We start from the raw sequence: 16,917 nt of genomic DNA on the forward strand, positions 1-16,917 counted from the left end.
TGCAATAAATATGCACTTGGTAAGCATGATGACAAGAAACTGTTTCCATACCTAGATAAAGATTTTTGAGAAGTGAATTCGAGACAAAGATGGAGTGAGTAGACATTGTGGGTCCCAGGGAAAAGAACTCTTTGTACAATATACCTTGGGCTGAGCTGTGGAGTTGGGGAGAGCAATAGGAATCCCAGATTAGTTTCTGGAGTCAGGAGCAGTGAGGATGTGCATCTTACTTCCGTGATAGGGCCCAGGAAAGCAGTAACATCCAGAGGTGAAATGGTAGTGATGTGTGTTTAGCCAGTGATAGTTCAGATGAGAATCTGTGGCCCAGAAAGCTGCAAGAGTAGTAAGATGTGCCCAAGAAAGGTACAGAAATAGACAATTTCCTAGATGGTCCCAAAGAGACCATTTGGCCATGCTGGGAAAGGAAGAGGCTGAATGATCTCCTTGTCATCATGTGAGCCCACCAGAGACCCAGAAAGCAGCATAGAGAGGGCTAGACATAAGGACGACTTGCAGTGAAGACTGGGCTGCAATTCAGGATCATCCTCCAAGTCTGATAATGGCAATGGATGTTGTAGCTGAAGTTAATGAGGAGGAATGATGACCCTAAGGACCAGATACTTCACCCTTCCTCACCCCTCTCCTGACAACTCAGCATTATATTTCTCCCTGGAACTTGGATGAAAGGTTGGGTGAAAATAGGTAGAACTCTAAAATTGTTGAAATTGTATTTCCAGCATACAGTCAAAGAGATGCATAATACAATGTAAGCTGAGTTAGAGAAAAATACAGCCAGGCTTATTTCTTGCACCCTGAGTATGTAAGCTGTAAAAGCTAGTGGGTTCAGAGGAGGCTTCTAGAGGGAGGAGGTATCTAAACTAGGATGTAAAGAGTGAATAGTACTGGGCCAGATGGACCAGGGCATTAGCAGGAGCTGCAAAGTGCAAGAGGGAAAGTATTCCCTGCAGAAGGAACAGCTTGCTCAAAGGCCCTGGGGTTTAAAACAACCAGGGGTACTCACTAGGAGTGTTATCAGTTTGGCATTTTGGAAATTGAGCATAAAGTGTGAAGTGAGTAGTGTGGCTAAGAAATAAGCCAGGAGGGAACAGGTCAATGGACCATTCATACTATGCTAAATGAGTGATTTATCTCTTTACCAAACTTCATGTTCTTCGTTTTATCAGTTTATGGTCTACCAAAAAGAATATTATTTCTGACAAATCTGATCTTATAATTTGACTTTCAATGCAAGATGAGATCACATACCATCAATTATATCTTCTAATCTAGATGGTTTTATTAATCCTCTTATTAACCATAATTCAAGACCATTAGTCTTCCTCCCTTCAGGCTACCTAAAATATTTTTATGTAGTCCTTGATGATGTGTCATCTAGATTTTGTATTTGTCAGTTGGAATGTGTATTATGTATGTTTATTATGGTAAAATCTCTGGCAAATACCCTCTTAAATAATTTTTACTCAGAGTGTCTGGATTTATTTCACAATGATAGAGAATAATGAAACTATGTTTTTGAACACAAATATAACAAGAGTATACATTATTTTTCAGTTTATAATAATGTGCTCTGCCCTTACTATATGGGCAGAGCAGAATATGATTTTATTTTACCAATGAAAAATTGGATCCCTGGCCCCTGCCTGCCTCTCTGGGTTCATGCCATTCCACCCCTACTTGTTTACTGTGTTTTAACCAGGCTGACCTTTCAGTTCTTCAAATGTAACAAGCTTTATCTCTCCCCAGAGCCTTTGGAATAACAATTTCTTTTTCTTTACACTTTCCTTTTCCCCTAACACATTGAACTCACCTGTACTTACAGATGTGTATAGTCCCCTAAAATGATTACCCTGGGAAGCCATATACTTATTTCTTGATACTACTCCTGTAGTCTTGTGCAAACAATTTTGAGACTTTCCTTTAAAACCCATTCACAAGCCATATCAGAAAATCCATTTTGTTAGCTTGTATTCACACTTTGTTTTTGACCTAAAGTGGTAGTGTAATACTGAAAATCTCACTCTGCTAGATTTCAAATGACACTTATCTGTTTCCAGAAATTAAATCCATCTTTAATGAAGAAAGAGGTACAGCTGTTGAACATCTTCAGGGGAATGAATCATGGATTCTGAAGGTGATTGATTGAAATGTGAGTCCCTGAAACATTTTAGGCAAAGGCAATATTGTTGAAATAGGTGTCTACTCTTCTAACATGGCTCATTTGAATGTTTGCATTAGCTTATTAGAAAAGCAGTGACCATTATCTTAAAGTGACATCGAATAAACTGATTGCTGAGATGACATAAAAAAGACTTAATTGTACTCAAACATATAATCTGTATAACCAATCTGCATGCTCTTGAAACACACACACACACACACACACATGCACACACACACCCTCCCACAAAAGCAGCTATACTGGTGAGATCTGAGTTTGACTATGAAACTCAATGAGTTCACAACTGAATCACTTAGATTACCATATCTGGATCCCATTGGCTACAAAATAAATATGTGGTAATAATTCTTTAGCCACCAAATCACTGCAGACAAATCAAGAAGAGAGAATATACCTACTCCTTGGGGAAATTTCACTTTTGGACTCTGTAAAGGATATTTTTGCTCCAACTTGTGCCATTTTCTACTAAATAGAAAAAAAAATCAAAGTGGAGTGATCTTGAAAAAATTAGTTTAATTTTGCCGTTATTTAGGTAACATATCTTAATAATTAGAGTAAATCAATATAAACAGAAGATTTTTGTATTTTATTATTTTTATATAGGTGATGGAAACAACAAAAGATCAAATCAATGTGCAACAATTGTTCAACAGGAATATTCAGCGAGCAACATTATTGAAACAGAGTGAATATGATTCAGTTTATCAAAGTTAATTTCAGTATCTGGGGACATGGAACTTTCAGCAGAAGAACTTGTGCTCCAGCGTTTCATCTCTTGCATAATTCATGTTTCCCGTAAATTTGTTAGTTGTACCTTACACACTGTAGACTTTCAGTGAAGAGTAAGAGTCTTCACTGTAACTGTGGCTGAAGCTCTTAAGATAAGGTTTTTCCAGAAATTTTTTTTTTCCGGAAAATATTTCAGGAGGAAAGACATTTGTTTCTAAGGTCATCTAGTTATCAACTGATGTCTTGAACCTTTAAAATTAACAGTCATTTTAACTAGTTTCATCCTAGCGAGTGTCTAATTAAACCTTGGCAAGATCACTGATTTTATAATATTCACTGGCAGCAATCTCCACATGTTAACTACACACACACACACACACTCTCTCTCACACAAATACATTTCTTTTCCTCCATTTAAATCTTCTGCCTGTAAATGTCATGAAATTCTTTAAACTTACATTATTTTGGGAAATAATATTATTCTTCTCCATGAGATTTATTTGGTGGTCATTTCTTATTGTATTCTTACTCACTTCCTTTTTCCAGAGTACTAAGTAGCAATGGGCTCCAGTTTTCCATGAAAATTCTCACAAATAATTAGTTCAAATGACTGACTTTGGCACATCATTCATGCATCATATAATGGGGAGGGGAAATCCTTAAAGAAAATGCATACAAATAATTCAGGAAAACACGTCAAACTTGATGTAGATTATTTATTTCTTCTTTCGTGTCAGTGGAGAACATTATCTATCTATATGTATACATATATTTATATCTACATCTGTGAAGCTATGAGAAACTAACTTGTTCATGGGCATAATCCAAGGGGTTGCTTGAAGGTATATAAAGAACACTAATGTGGGATGTAGTAGATCTTGCTTTTAAGTTTTGGCCAACTGCCGAATTGTTATGTTGCACAAAATAATCAATTTAATTCTTTTGGGTGTTAATTTCTTTATTGGCTAAATTTGTCATAACCACTCTATAGGTTATTTGTTACCAATACTCATATAATAAATATAAACATACCTCGATGATTATTACTGCTTCTGGGTGTTTAAGGTTTGTTGAATAAAAAATCAGATCAGAAATCCTCAGTGAAGAATAAATTAGTAAATTGAGTATTTGGGTAAAATATTTTCAAAATGTATAGGTTCTAGAATGACTTTATTTATCATTGCATTATAAACACTTTTTTCTGGCCCTTAATTCATGTAACTAAAAGAAAACATAGGCATTTTAAATAAACAAAAATGTATTTTTAAAATCAATGTTATGATTTTAAAAATAGATTCAAAAATTCCATACACCTGAATCTGAAAGGCTTTTGCAAAACTAATCAAACAACCTTCTAAGAAAGGATTTCTTGGCAGGAGTCAAGATTTTTCCAGAACCTTTTTTATGGAGGGATTTCATTGGAGGCTTTTTTAAGGGTAGGACTCTTTGGGGAGTGTGTAGAGCTCTTGCTATCTCCACATGCTCATTGCAGTAATACTTGTTGCTTCCTGCTGACAGATGGATGAGTGTGCGTTCTGCCAGATCCATGCACTGAGCATGGACCCAGTGCCCATCCCCATGAGAGCAGTAGATCATGGCGGGTTTGTTGAGCTCAGTTGAATAGAATGGTACCCAAGTGTTGATATCCACATCACAAGTAGGGCAGCATGTAATCCAGTAGCCTGTCTCAGACTCATCTTCTTCATCATCTTCATTATAGGTGTCAAATTCATCATCACCATCAAAACTATTTGCTTCTGCACTGAAACAAAATTCTTCAGAGTCTTCAAAGGGAGTGGAATCCCCTGGATCTTCTGTTGATGTTTGACTGTTTGTGAATGTTGTCTGCTCTTCATTAGTATCATCTTCAGCACATTTCAACATATAGAAATAGAATCCTTCTGAAACAACTTGTTTATTGTCTCCTGGTATGCCAAGAAAAACAGTTCCATTTCCCATGTTGCTTCCAAACCATATCTTGCTGTGCTTAATGTCTGGGGTCCAATCTGGGGTCTCCATCTCACGAATTTCTATCTTGTTGTCCTCTAAAGAGATGATGTTGCAGATCATTCTTTTTTGATTTTCAAGCTGATAGCCACCAACAATAACAAATTCATCATTGTTAGTTTGAGTCAGGATTGCACTGGAGACAGAGATTCCTCCTGGCAAGACTGTGCAATTCACAGCTGGGCTACCCAGGGGAAGATCAACCCTTATTCTGTACAGGTTGGCAGGCCGGATATTATTGGCAAGTGAATGTCCTCCTAAAATATAGATGGTGTCATTTTTGGCAATAGAGACATGAAAAGATAGCCCATCCTGAAGTTCTGGAAGAATGTATGATGTAGCACACCCAAATTCAAAATCCACCAGGAAAACACGGGGCAGGCAGTCAGCTACACTATTCCATTTTTCTGTGGTTCTGTGGGTAGAAGGCATGTATGAGCGTCCTCCAAAGAGAACACCCATACTTTTCCCTCGGCTGTACACCACATTAATGGAATGACCATATCTGGCTTCAGGAACATCTCCTACCAAGTCTTTCTCTGTGCAGCGAAAAGTAACCTTTTTGTTGTTCTTGCAAACAATAGACATGACATAAATCTTATCTGAAACCTCATTGTTTGGTGTTTTCCCTCCATGGATGATGTATTGATGCTTTTCAGACTCCAAGCTGCCTTTGAATGTGCAAGTGGCTGGGTAGCGAAGAGGAGGGAGGTAGCAGGAATCCTTAGAGAAAATTGTAGGCTTCAGTTTGACATGGTTATGCTTTACATCCAGATGGAAAACTCCAGTGGGGCAGGATCTTTTGGGCCAGCCTTTTTGTCCAAAGAAGAAAACTTGTCCATCAAAATTCATCAGTGAGAAGCCTGGCTGAATTAAGGCTATGTTATTACTGACTGTTACCATCTGCAGAGACATAGTTTCTGATGGTACGTAGATTTTTGTCTGAAAGAATTATAAAATAAAATGACTTAGAGATCGCTTCATATAATCATCGTATTTAGATTCCTTCACATGTGAATAGCATTTTTTTAAGTCCTCCCACACGCTTGCGGTGGGACTGAATGAGGAAAATCCAAGGAGTTACGTCAGTAAAGAGCCACAGAACCTTTATTGCCATTCCATCCAAGGAGCTGGGACATGTTTTAGCCACGGACTATATGCTCCCTAGGATTTCTGGGAATTGTAGTCCTTTTCCGTAAAGAGTCACCATGCGTCAGCTGAAAGAACCACATTTCCCAAGAATCCGTTCTCTCTGGGATGTGTAGCTTTGGAAATCTATCTTTGTTGCTCTGGGAGAGGGGACTCCTGGAATGTGTCTGTGAATAAAGACTAGCCGAAGGTGCGAAGTGACTAGACGGGAGCAAAGGAGGAAAACTAGGGAATGGGAGGTGAGAGTGGCTGACACCGACCCAACGTCCGGGTTGCCGGAAGGCTGCAGCGCCCGGAGCGGTGTCGGGCAAACCGCTACCCTGGTATTGCTGGAGCCTCTCCTGGGGACTTTTGAACAGGTGACCCGATAGGAAGCACAACTGCTTCTGTTGGAGTGCGGTTACCTGGAGACCGCAGTCTGAAGGGACTCCCGGCAGAGATGTCGTTACGGTGTCCTGCCTGTCTGGATGCTTAGGAGCGCGACTCAAAACTACACCCCTGACGACCCTGGAGGTGCTTGGGGCGGGAGGTTGAAGGGGGCACCGAGGTTACAAAAGCCGTGACTGTCTTACAGAACCGAAAGATGGATCTTTGAATCCCTAGAATGCAGGGGAGACATTGCCTGTTAAAGATTTTTACCACTTCTACATTTAGTAATAGAAATACAGTTACTAGGTTTTAACGAGTGCACTTTAAAGGTCCTTTGTTTTCTTCACTGTTTTTACTACTGTTTTTAGTGTTCTTTTAGGGAAGCAGAGAAGGTTCCTAAACACATCTTCTTTTCATCTTCATTCTAGGAAAATAGAGTTAGTGGCTTTTTCACATCTTTCCAGTCCAAGAACTTTTGGGTAATTCTTTAATAATTCTGTAGTAAGTAAGCAGGGACTAAGCATAGAAGTGTTTGAATTATTCAGGATTTCATACTTGTGTTACAACAAAAAGAATATTTACTAGATGAAGGAAGCTTGATAAATTTCTATTTTATTATTGTTTACCTTAGAGAGTTGTAGAATACACTCCGTGTTTGCCGTGTGAAGTCCTGTGCACCAAATGTTAAAGGAAACAAAACATAGCACAGATTTCTTGACTTTTAAGAGTTAATTCTTAATATGCTTCAAAAGCAGTATAAACAATGGCTGAGTGTGGACTCTGAATGCTTACTAGCTGGATTCAAATCCTGGCTCTGCCACTAACTACATGACTTTGGGCAAGTTATGTAACCTCTGTGTGCCTCAGTTTCCTCATCTGAAAACTGAGATAATAATTTTACCAACCTCATATATTGATGTCAGTTATGATTAATAGTTGAATATACGTAAAGTACTTAGAACAGGGATTTGCATATAGTAGACGATAGTTATGATTATTTTAAAATTTACCAAAAATAAGGTCTAGTGCATACGCACCTGCCAGTAATGGCAGTTGATAAGGTTGGAGAGGATGAGAAGGGGCTTTAGGATATGGGAATCAGATCAGTGGGTATAGACAGATAAACATTTGAACTAAAAGAATTGGATAAACATATATGATGAGGGTGCTGGTAGTAGTTAATTTATTAACAGAAGATAGTTAATATTTTATTCTTGTCACCCTTTGTCTAACTGGGGATAATCTTGGTATCTATTCACTGGGCTGTTTTGAGAAATAAATGGGATAGCACGTGTAAATCACATAGAACAGTGTCTGGCACATAAACACTCAATAAATGTTAATTGATACTATAATTTATCTAATTTTTCTTTATTCCTCCTGCAAAGATTCCTTGGACTATTTAGAATCTCTGGTCACTCTAATGAGATGGTAGTGTTTTTTTTGTTTGTTTTTTTTTGCTTTAAAGAACTTCTGTAGATCAGCTGTAATTTACTGCTAAATAATCGCTTGTAGTTATTATTTTCAGTCTACTTGGGAGACTCATAAGGGGGTGATCTTTCAACAATTATCTGGTGGGTTATTAAAGCAGGTGAGGAAATGGTGTCTGAGAAGGATTATTATCAAAGTTATGAAAACAAGCCTGTCTCCCTCAGTTGTACATTCAGCAAACTGCCCTGCTTATAAAATAATCTGGGCAGTGTTTTATTTATATCATGGCCTACCCAAGCCTACATGAGAGAAGGCATCTGAGCAACTATGAAAAATGCTATTCATAGAAACTAAAAGGAGACATTATTGACCCTCACTTCAGAAAACTGTAGGTGATTACACTCAGCCTGAGTGATTATGATCAGAGAGTTGTCCCATTTTGGGTGGGGGGAACACCAAAGCCAAGGCCTGCTTGTTTCAAACACCTGTGATGACTGTTATTGAGATACAAGGCAAGCCATACAGTGGTAATGGATTCCAGATCCAAAGGGATTTTTCAAGAACACTTGTTTTAAAGCAATGTTTTCATTGTCTCCCCTTGGTTTCATTTTAAGGTTGCTGTAGGAATTTTGGCTTCTCGTAAGTGAAAACATGATTATTGTAGATTACACAGAAACATTTTCTTGGGCAAGACGTAAGGAGGATTGTCCATTTTTGTAGCTTAGTCTAGGTCCCTAAAGATTTTTGAAACAGGGCTTTTGACCTGTTTTCCCTCTGATGCTCTGCTTTTGGCTCATTTCATAATTTCAAGGCCCTAAAAACAGTGGTAAAGTTTCTTATTGCTAAGATGAATTACCTCCTCTTGTAACACGGTTCAAGTGTGAGTAATTAATTTTTAGATTACTCACTTTAACCAGATGATGTATGCATTTAAAGAATAAACAGGAACATTGAAAGTGTTTTCACATTATTTTGCCACATTTAGTTTTCGAAATTTTGCTTTATCAACTTGAATATATTTTTCACTGGAGTAGACTATTGTATCTCTTCCATAGTTTCAATATGACTGTATTAGTCACACCTTGGTTTTTAAAAAGAGTTTTTAAATGATTATACTATATCTAAAATAACCTACTGAAGTCTTTTCCTTTTAATAGGCTACATAAAAACAGGCAGATTTAAAAGAATAAGATCCTGTTCTTCAGCTGAGGGAGGCTTCAAGGTCAACACATTAAAGATTCTTTGTAAAGGACAGAAATATAGGACCAATAAATATATACAATTTTCCCAACCCCATGCTAACATTCTTCAGCAGGGAGATTTTCATTTATTCTCTCTGATGCTAGGGCATAGTTGAGTATAATGAAAGGACTCATAGTATGAGGTCTGGGTTTATAGTTCCCAGTATCTGAACTGACTTTTTCTTTTCCAAAGAAAGATACTGTACTGTGAAACATTAAATCTTGCTGATCCGTGCTGGCCATGTTTTCTTGATTGCTCCAGAGTAGCAAGTAACCTCATGTAAGTAACTTCAGGCATTTAATGTGTGAATAACAGTATCTTTCACTGTTAATCAGGTTTGAGGCATATATTATTTTATTTCTGCTGGCAGTAAAACCAGGATTAGGTCTTCCTTCCTATCTTAGGCCAGAGAACGATTTATGTACGAAGATTAATAATAGTGCTCTAAAGGCCTAATAATTAAATCCCTGAAGCAGCCAGAGAACAGAAAGCCCCACATTTTCCAAATTCTACTCATCCCTTCCCTATCTAGACACCAAATCCACTTGTGACTAACACACTGCCAAAGTGTGGCATCTTCATTCCCTTAAAGTTTACTAACATAGGCTCCCATTTTTTAGCTTTGGTAGAAATGAAGGTATCAGACCTACCTGAAGGCCAGAGGGGCTGCTCACGCCTCTCTGAATCTTTGCCGCTAAACCAGGTATTAATTGTCAGCACTTGGGGAAGATTCACTGACTGCCCACTATGACTGTGGCAAGCAGAAGGCTGACTATAAAGAGAGTGTGTATGTGTGCCTACAGATGTTCTTATGAACACTGATCTAATGGGAGTAACTGACTGTGACCTTTTTTTTTCTTTCTTTCTTTAGATGGTTGAGGGAGATACCCAACAGGGTGTACCCTCAGGATTTAACTCTTTCACTACTAGCAACAATGGCAACACAATTCACTATTTGTAAAGATAAAAAGAAATCTGGTCAAAACTTGATTTTTAAAAATTAAGAACATTTTAGAAAAACACAGAAGAAATACATATAATTTCTATGGTTTAAATAAACACTATTTTGAATCAAATGAGAAAGTATTTGTCCTAAAGCAGAGACCACTAATACCAGTGCTATTCATTTTAACTTTGAGGTACCCTTTTGTGGTCTCATTTTCTTTAATGCAAGGCTCAGAAGGAAGGAGTTGTAATTATTCGAGGCCCTCTACCAACTTTATATCAGGCAGCTACTGAGTAATAATACAGTGTAATGATTAAGAAAATGGGCTTTTGGGGTCAAGCTCACCTGGTTTTCTTTGCCAGCTCTGCTATTTTTCAGGTAGTAGAGTCATCTTAATCCTCAAGCCTCTGTTTTTCAGGTAGAGTCATCTTAATCCTTAAGCCTCTGTTTCTCTGTCTCTGAAATGAGGATAATAGAAATATTTACTTCAAAAAGTTGTCAGGAAAAGATTAAATGAGATAATGTATGCAAAGTGTTCAGCCAAGGAAGAGTTTAATATTCCATAGTGATCTTGATAGCAAAAACTACCTTTATAATTTCTTTTATTTTCTTTTTTTTGAGATGGAGTCCCGCTCTGTCTCCCAGGCTGGAGTGCAGTGGTACGATCTTGGCTCACTGCAACCTCTGCTACCCAGGTTCAAGCGATTCTCCTACCTCAGCCTCCCGAATAGGTGGGATTACAGGCACACGCCACCACACCCAGCTAATTTTTGTGTTTTTAGTGGAGATGCGGTTTTGCCATGTTGGCCAGGCTGGTCTCAAACTCCTGACCTTGGGTGACCCACCTGCCTTGGCCTCCCAAAGTGCTGGGATTACAGGAGTGAGCCACCTTGCCCAGCCTATAATTTCTAATAGTAGCATAATTTCTAAATGCAACCTAATTTACCTAACCTTCCACTATTGTTGGTCATTTGATCAGTTTCCATATGGCTTAGATGATAAAATGTAATGATCAGAGCTAGGCAAATCTGGGTTTGAGTTTCAGTCCTGTGACCTTTTTGAGTGTCAGTTTTCTTATCTCTAAAATGGCAATAATAACTACCTTATTATAAGGATTAATGGATTAAAATGTCTATAGAATGTACATAGTAAATCTTACCTAATGATGAAGATGCAAATATATTACCTAAATATATTTGCATAAGTGACTAATTTTTTGCAAAATTTTAGTGTATATTTTCAGGGTCGATTTTTTTTTTTAACAGATGTATGTAGCTCAGTTGATTGGTGGATTCTCATCATTTGAAATGTCGATCCATCCTTAAAAAAGCATCGTCATCTCTTCTAGTTCCTTCTGTGATGATTTTTTTAATCTGCAAAAGGATATTGGGTTATTTCTCTAACCTATTTATGTGTTATATAAAGTGTTGTATAATGATTAAGATACTTGAAATTACAGCAACCATAAGGACAACTGTCATAAAATTGATATATTGGATGTCTTCACTGTAAATACAAAATAAGAAATGCAAAAATAGAAACCATGGATAGATTTAGATGTGTTTTAGCCTTTGGATTTTACTAACATCAAAAAACAGGCAATTTGTAGCATAACAATTAGTTGCTGAATGGGTTAGTTGTCTCTTGACAAGACTAGAAATTAGTAGCACATTTGAAAATGGGTTTTAAGACTCCAAGTCCTTGCTATACCATTAGGAGAGCATTAGACTTACAGTGATCGCGTACAAGGTTCCTGATCTCCAAAAGTCCTCAGCATTGAAACTAAATATAAAATAGTAAACTATATTTATTGAGTGTCTACTATGTACAAAGCCATGTGGAGAATTAGAAAAAAAATCAGACACAGGTCTTGCCCTTAAAGCAGGGGTTGCCAATCCCTGGGCCACAGACAGGTACGGTCAGCAGTCTGTTAGGAACAGGGCTTCACAGCAGGAGGTGAGCCACAGGCCGGCAAGCCTTACCGCCTGAGCTCTGCCTCCTGTCAGATCTGCTATGTGGCATTAGATTCTCATTGGAGTGTGAACCCTGTTGTAAGCTGCGCATGTGAGGGAGCTAGGTTGTGTGTTCCTTATGAGGATCGAATGCCTGATGATCTGAGGTGGAATAGTTTCATCCTGAAACTGTCCCCCTCACTCTGGTCCATGGAAAAATTGTCTTCCATGAAACTGGTCTCTGGTGCGAAAAAGGTTGGGAACTACTGCCTTAAAGAACATATATGATAGTAGAATTAAGCAACTTTTGGTTGCAGATGAACATGCCTTACATTCTTCCCACATTCAGCTTTTCTTAAAAGTTCTTAGAAGTTCATTAAGAAATCACAATTATAAGTTGCTCAGCCCATTTTTAAGCCTTGAGGCAGAGTAAAACAGAGTAAACAACCTTTATCTTATGGGAAAAATAAAAACTTAGTAATGGGATATCCTGGCCTGGTAATTGCACAAAAAAGGAAACATAATTGGAAAAAAAAGATGGAAGCCCACCTCAAGCCCAATCCCTTTATTTTTACATTCAAACTACTCAGGATCAGAAAAGTTCACATAACTTGACAAGGGTAACACAGCTGCAGTGGTCTGTGGATATGATGGGTTGGAGGGAGGCAGAGGAGAAAGACTGTTCTGTGAACTCATGACAGTGCATTTCAAGAAATGTAGTGCATCTCTCAAGCGTTTCCATCCCCATTTTATAAATGGAGAAACAGCTTAAACTTCATTGTCTCTCAGTGAGTTAACAAGTGTTTGCAATAAGGTCAGTGGCAAGTTTTCATAGCATTAGGATAAGCATAGACAATGATTAGTGTTTTACTAAGTGGCAGATTTTTGAGGAAATAAGATAAATTGTATTGGAAAGGTAGATGTTTGGCTCGTTGAATGAATTCCACAATAGGAGCCACAACTGAAACTGACAAAGAAAAGAGGAAGGAAGAGGAAATGTATAGAAGGAAGCAATTTACAGTTAGTATGATGTATTGTCAAGAGAAGAACATGACAAGTGACTTGACATTTTTTATTTAAAGCAATTAGTTAGATATGGCCACCTGACCAGAATGACTGGTATCGTCCTAAAAAATTTCATGATCTCTGATTTAAGGTGGATTCTTTTCTTGAAAACAAAATAGAGAAAACATTTCAGAGGAGTTTTGCTAGAAAAATGTTCTTGCTAGAAAAAATTTACTGAAATACTTTATTTTTAGAGAAGGAAAGGAGTTAGGAGTTTGTGATTCTTTTTATTTTTTATTTTATTTATTTATTGATTTTTTTGGAGACAGGGTCTTGCTCTGTTGCCCAGGCTGGAGTGCAGTGGCATAATCTTGGCTCAACTCAGCCACCAACTTCTGGGCTCAAGTGATCCTCCCACCTCAGTCTCTCAAGTAGCTGGGACCACAGGTGGACACCATCATGCTCAGCTAATGATTTAATTTTTTGTAGAGATGAGGTCTCACTATACTGGCCAGGTGGTCCTGAACTACTGGGCTAAAGTGATCCCCCATGTTGTCCTTCCCAAGTCCTGGGGTTACAGGCACGAACTGTGCACCTGGCCTGATTCTTAATTTCTATCTTTGAGTATAGAAACCATATTGGCAAAAAGAAATTATATATGTATGTGCATGTGTGTGTTATGTTTTGTACATTGAGGCAAAATTGCAAATAAAGTATTGAGTGAAATTGGAAACTGGGGAAGCATTGTATTACCTCTTATAGCCCGTTTATTATTCCACAGTCTTAGGAATTTATAATTCAAAATAGCTGGGAAACAAATCTAAAATCTTACTTCTTTTAAGAGAATGCCAAGTGAAATAAAGTTTGATTTTATTTGCAAGATCTGGTATTTTGAAACACTTAGAAATGAACTCCTAGGTGATTTAGTTCAGTTGGTCTACACCTGCTCCTAACCAGCTGTGTGGGTTTTGCTTTAGAGTAGGCTTCTTGGTATTGTTTAAAGTCCTGTGCATTGTGCAGGTGGCTAACAGGCTCAGGAAGTTGGAGAGAAGGGGACAACTTTAATTAAGAGTGGATGCCTTTGTGTCATAGTATGCAGTATAAAGTAACCGTTAGTGGGACATTGTATCTTATGTGAGGGTGGGATTAGGTTTGAGCTAATAAATCTTTTATGATTGAAATATTGTGTGATTATAGAGCTATAAAGTTGACTCAGAAACCTTACTGCTTTATGGATTCACAGTTTTATCAGGAGTCTTGAAAAAAGTGTTCACTGAATTACTCGCCGTTACTACCCATAACTCATTGATATAGTTGATAGCATTTCTGAGGCTAGGAGATCAGTTTTGGACATGGTTGAAATATGGGTATGGCAAATTTTTTTTGATAAATGTCTAGAGGTCAGTTAGTGTGCTTATAGGAGTTTTGTTAGGGGGTGAAGATAGGGTGTTTACTTGTAATTCCACACAACTCTAAATGATTTAAAAAAACAAGCAAAAATGGTAGTGAAAAGGCATTCTTTTTGATTTCAAAAACAATGGATTTCCTGAGATTTGTCTTATGAGTATATCCTACAGATTCCATGTACACAGTTAATCTGTTTTTAAAAAATGATAGGGAGTGAGTGGGGAGAGTTCAAATGCTTAATTGGTTTGCATTTTTCTTTGTTTAATAGAATTAATAACTGTGTAATTGAAAACAATCTAATACTTAGGTGACCTGCCTCAGTGAGTCAATGCAGACATTTCTGGATTGACTTAAACAGCTAGGAGGAAGAGTATACTTGGGGAAATAAAATGGGTATTATACAATCTGCTGGTGAACAGAAGGGCTTAATGAATGATAGCCTCAAGAAACCTCATTAAAGTAGCTTGGGTGAATGAACAGGAAAGGGAAGCAAATTTTTCAAGAGGAAAGTTTCTGTTTATGCATGTAATTTTATAGATTAGTATTAGTCTCTCTCCCAGAGCTTTCTGTGGGGGGAAAACAACACACCTGGTTCCAACATTCTTGGTAAACTTTTAGTGATAATTTTCTTTTCCTAAATATCTTTTGTTTTAATTGAGTTATCCTTCTTTTCTGTTTCCATCCCCCATTTTTAAGCTAAAAAAAATTATAGATTCACAAGATGAATTCACAGGAGGTTCCAAAGAGGTATATAGGGAGGGCCCATGCAGCCTTGGTCCAGGCTTCTGCAATGTTAACATCATGCATAAGTTTAGTATAACATAAAAATCTGAGTTATTGCTATTACAGAAACAGAGTATTGTATAGAATATGTAAATTACAGCCAGGCACAGTGGCTTATGCCTGTAATCCCAGCACTTTGGGAGGCTGAGGTGGGCGGATCACTTGAGGTTAGGTGTTTGAGACCAGCCTGGCCAACATGGTGAAACCCTGTCTCTACTCAGAATACAAAAATTAGTCAGGTGTGGTGGTGTGCGCCTGTAATCCTGGCTACTCAGGAGTCTGAGGTAGGAGAATCACTTGAACCCAGGAAGTAGAGGCTGCAGTGAGTAGAGATTGCTCCACTGCACTCGAGCCTGGGTGACAAGAGCAAAACTCAGTCTCAAAAAAAAAAAAAAAGTCAATATGTAAATTATAAGTCTCTTTAGGGAAGGACCTAGATCTGTTTTTGTTAAGGCATCCTTTGTGCTATCTTTGTTTATAATCTGAACCCACATTTTTAAAATTATATGCGGTTTTTAGGATGGATGTGCTCCCTTTTCCTTTAGGTGAGAATTTGTCAAGGGGAAATGTATAGCTATTAAGACATACTTCTATTACTGCTGCATGGAACGCAATTCATCTCTCTCTTAAAGCTTTGTAGTCAACAGTAATCCCCAAACCTTTCCTACCTCCTTCCAAATACTTCCTTTAATGTTCACAGCAAAGGGCTATACCTAGGGCAATTTAATAATATATGGAAGTCTAGATGCTTATACTATCAACTTTTTTGGTGATAATGAAGAGGTCTATGCCTTTTACATGTTAGAAAAGGCTGTTGATAAAAGCTTATAACTTGAAGTGCAGCGTATACCTTTATGCTAGAATTGTATGTTTTTTATTTCATCCTGATGAAAAACAATAAAGGAGTGTAGATTCTTTTCTGTTTTGTAAGAGATGGTTTGTTTTATATTCTGCTTTCCCTTTATTCCTTTTGTTTCTTCTTTTGTTTTCTCATTTGTATTGGTAGGTCTCTAATATATAATGATGTAATATGTGCTCAGCCTGTGGCCTTTTGAATGTTATTGGGGTATGGAACATAAATGGAGGCATGAATATACCTGCCAGGGTAAGATTGCTGCTTTGTGCTTAATTTCCTGATGGCTTCAGATACACTTTAAAGTTCATAATCATGAGCATCTCATGACTATTTATGATGAGAGAACCACCCATTACTGCTCATCAATAGAGTCATTAGTTGACAGAAACCTCACATGAAGTTTCTTTCCCATACTCATTTATTCTCTATGATTGGACTAGATAACCTTCAGGTTTCTCTCAAGTCACAGAATCTGAATTTCTCACTGGATGTTTTTCTTTCTTCTTGATATTATCTGAAAGACAAAAAAATTAGAGGATGCAAAGTTGTTGTAGTTCAGTCAAGGAGGAAGAAATCAGTTCATACTAGATCTGTTCTAATCACATCTGTGCAGCCTTATTAAATCTCTGCAGTTAGAGTGCAGTTTGGTCTTTTGGAGATTTGACCATTTACACAAATATAAAAGGACACATACCTTGTGCAATTGTTGAAGTACAAATGTTGATGGTTTTATTTCCTTAGGCAAAGTGATAATATTTTGATAATATCCCATCTTACCTTTCAGTATAGCAGTAGATTCTTACTGAGCAGAAGAATACCATTTTGAGTAAGTGGGCTTTGA

At 37.6% G+C, this 16,917-nt stretch overlaps 2 protein-coding genes across 8 annotated transcripts in view; one reads left to right on the forward strand and one right to left on the reverse strand.

Annotated features, from left to right (window-relative positions):
• Positions 1-3,634: 3,634 nt before the first annotated feature.
• Positions 3,635-6,159, reverse strand: RAG2 (recombination activating 2). The gene has a single exon (XM_003830353.4). The coding sequence runs from the start codon at positions 5,849-5,851 to the stop codon at positions 4,268-4,270; it is 1,584 nt and encodes a 527-aa protein (XP_003830401.3). The 5' UTR covers positions 5,852-6,159; the 3' UTR covers positions 3,635-4,267.
• Positions 6,052-16,917, forward strand: part of IFTAP (intraflagellar transport associated protein) — a 63,016-nt gene continuing 52,150 nt past the window's right edge. For 2 of the 7 annotated variants that reach the window (XM_008955826.5, XM_057299142.2), the window contains exon 1: positions 6,184-6,444. The gene's annotated coding sequence lies outside the window, so the exon portion shown is untranslated. Of the gene's footprint in view, positions 6,599-16,917 lie in introns of all 7 variants that reach the window. The other 5 variants (XM_008955825.4, XM_003830351.5, XM_057299143.2 and 2 more) reach the window with 5 other exon arrangements.

The sequence above is a fragment of the Pan paniscus genome, chromosome 9, assembly GCF_029289425.2.
Source record: "Pan paniscus chromosome 9, NHGRI_mPanPan1-v2.0_pri, whole genome shotgun sequence".
In the NCBI taxonomy this organism is placed as follows: Eukaryota; Metazoa; Chordata; class Mammalia; order Primates; family Hominidae; genus Pan; species Pan paniscus.

Excerpts from the sequence above, each read along its gene's own strand:
- RAG2 (XM_003830353.4), bottom strand. The coding sequence starts at position 5,851 with ATGTCTCTGCAGATGGTAACAGTCAGTAATAACATAGCCTTAATTCAG.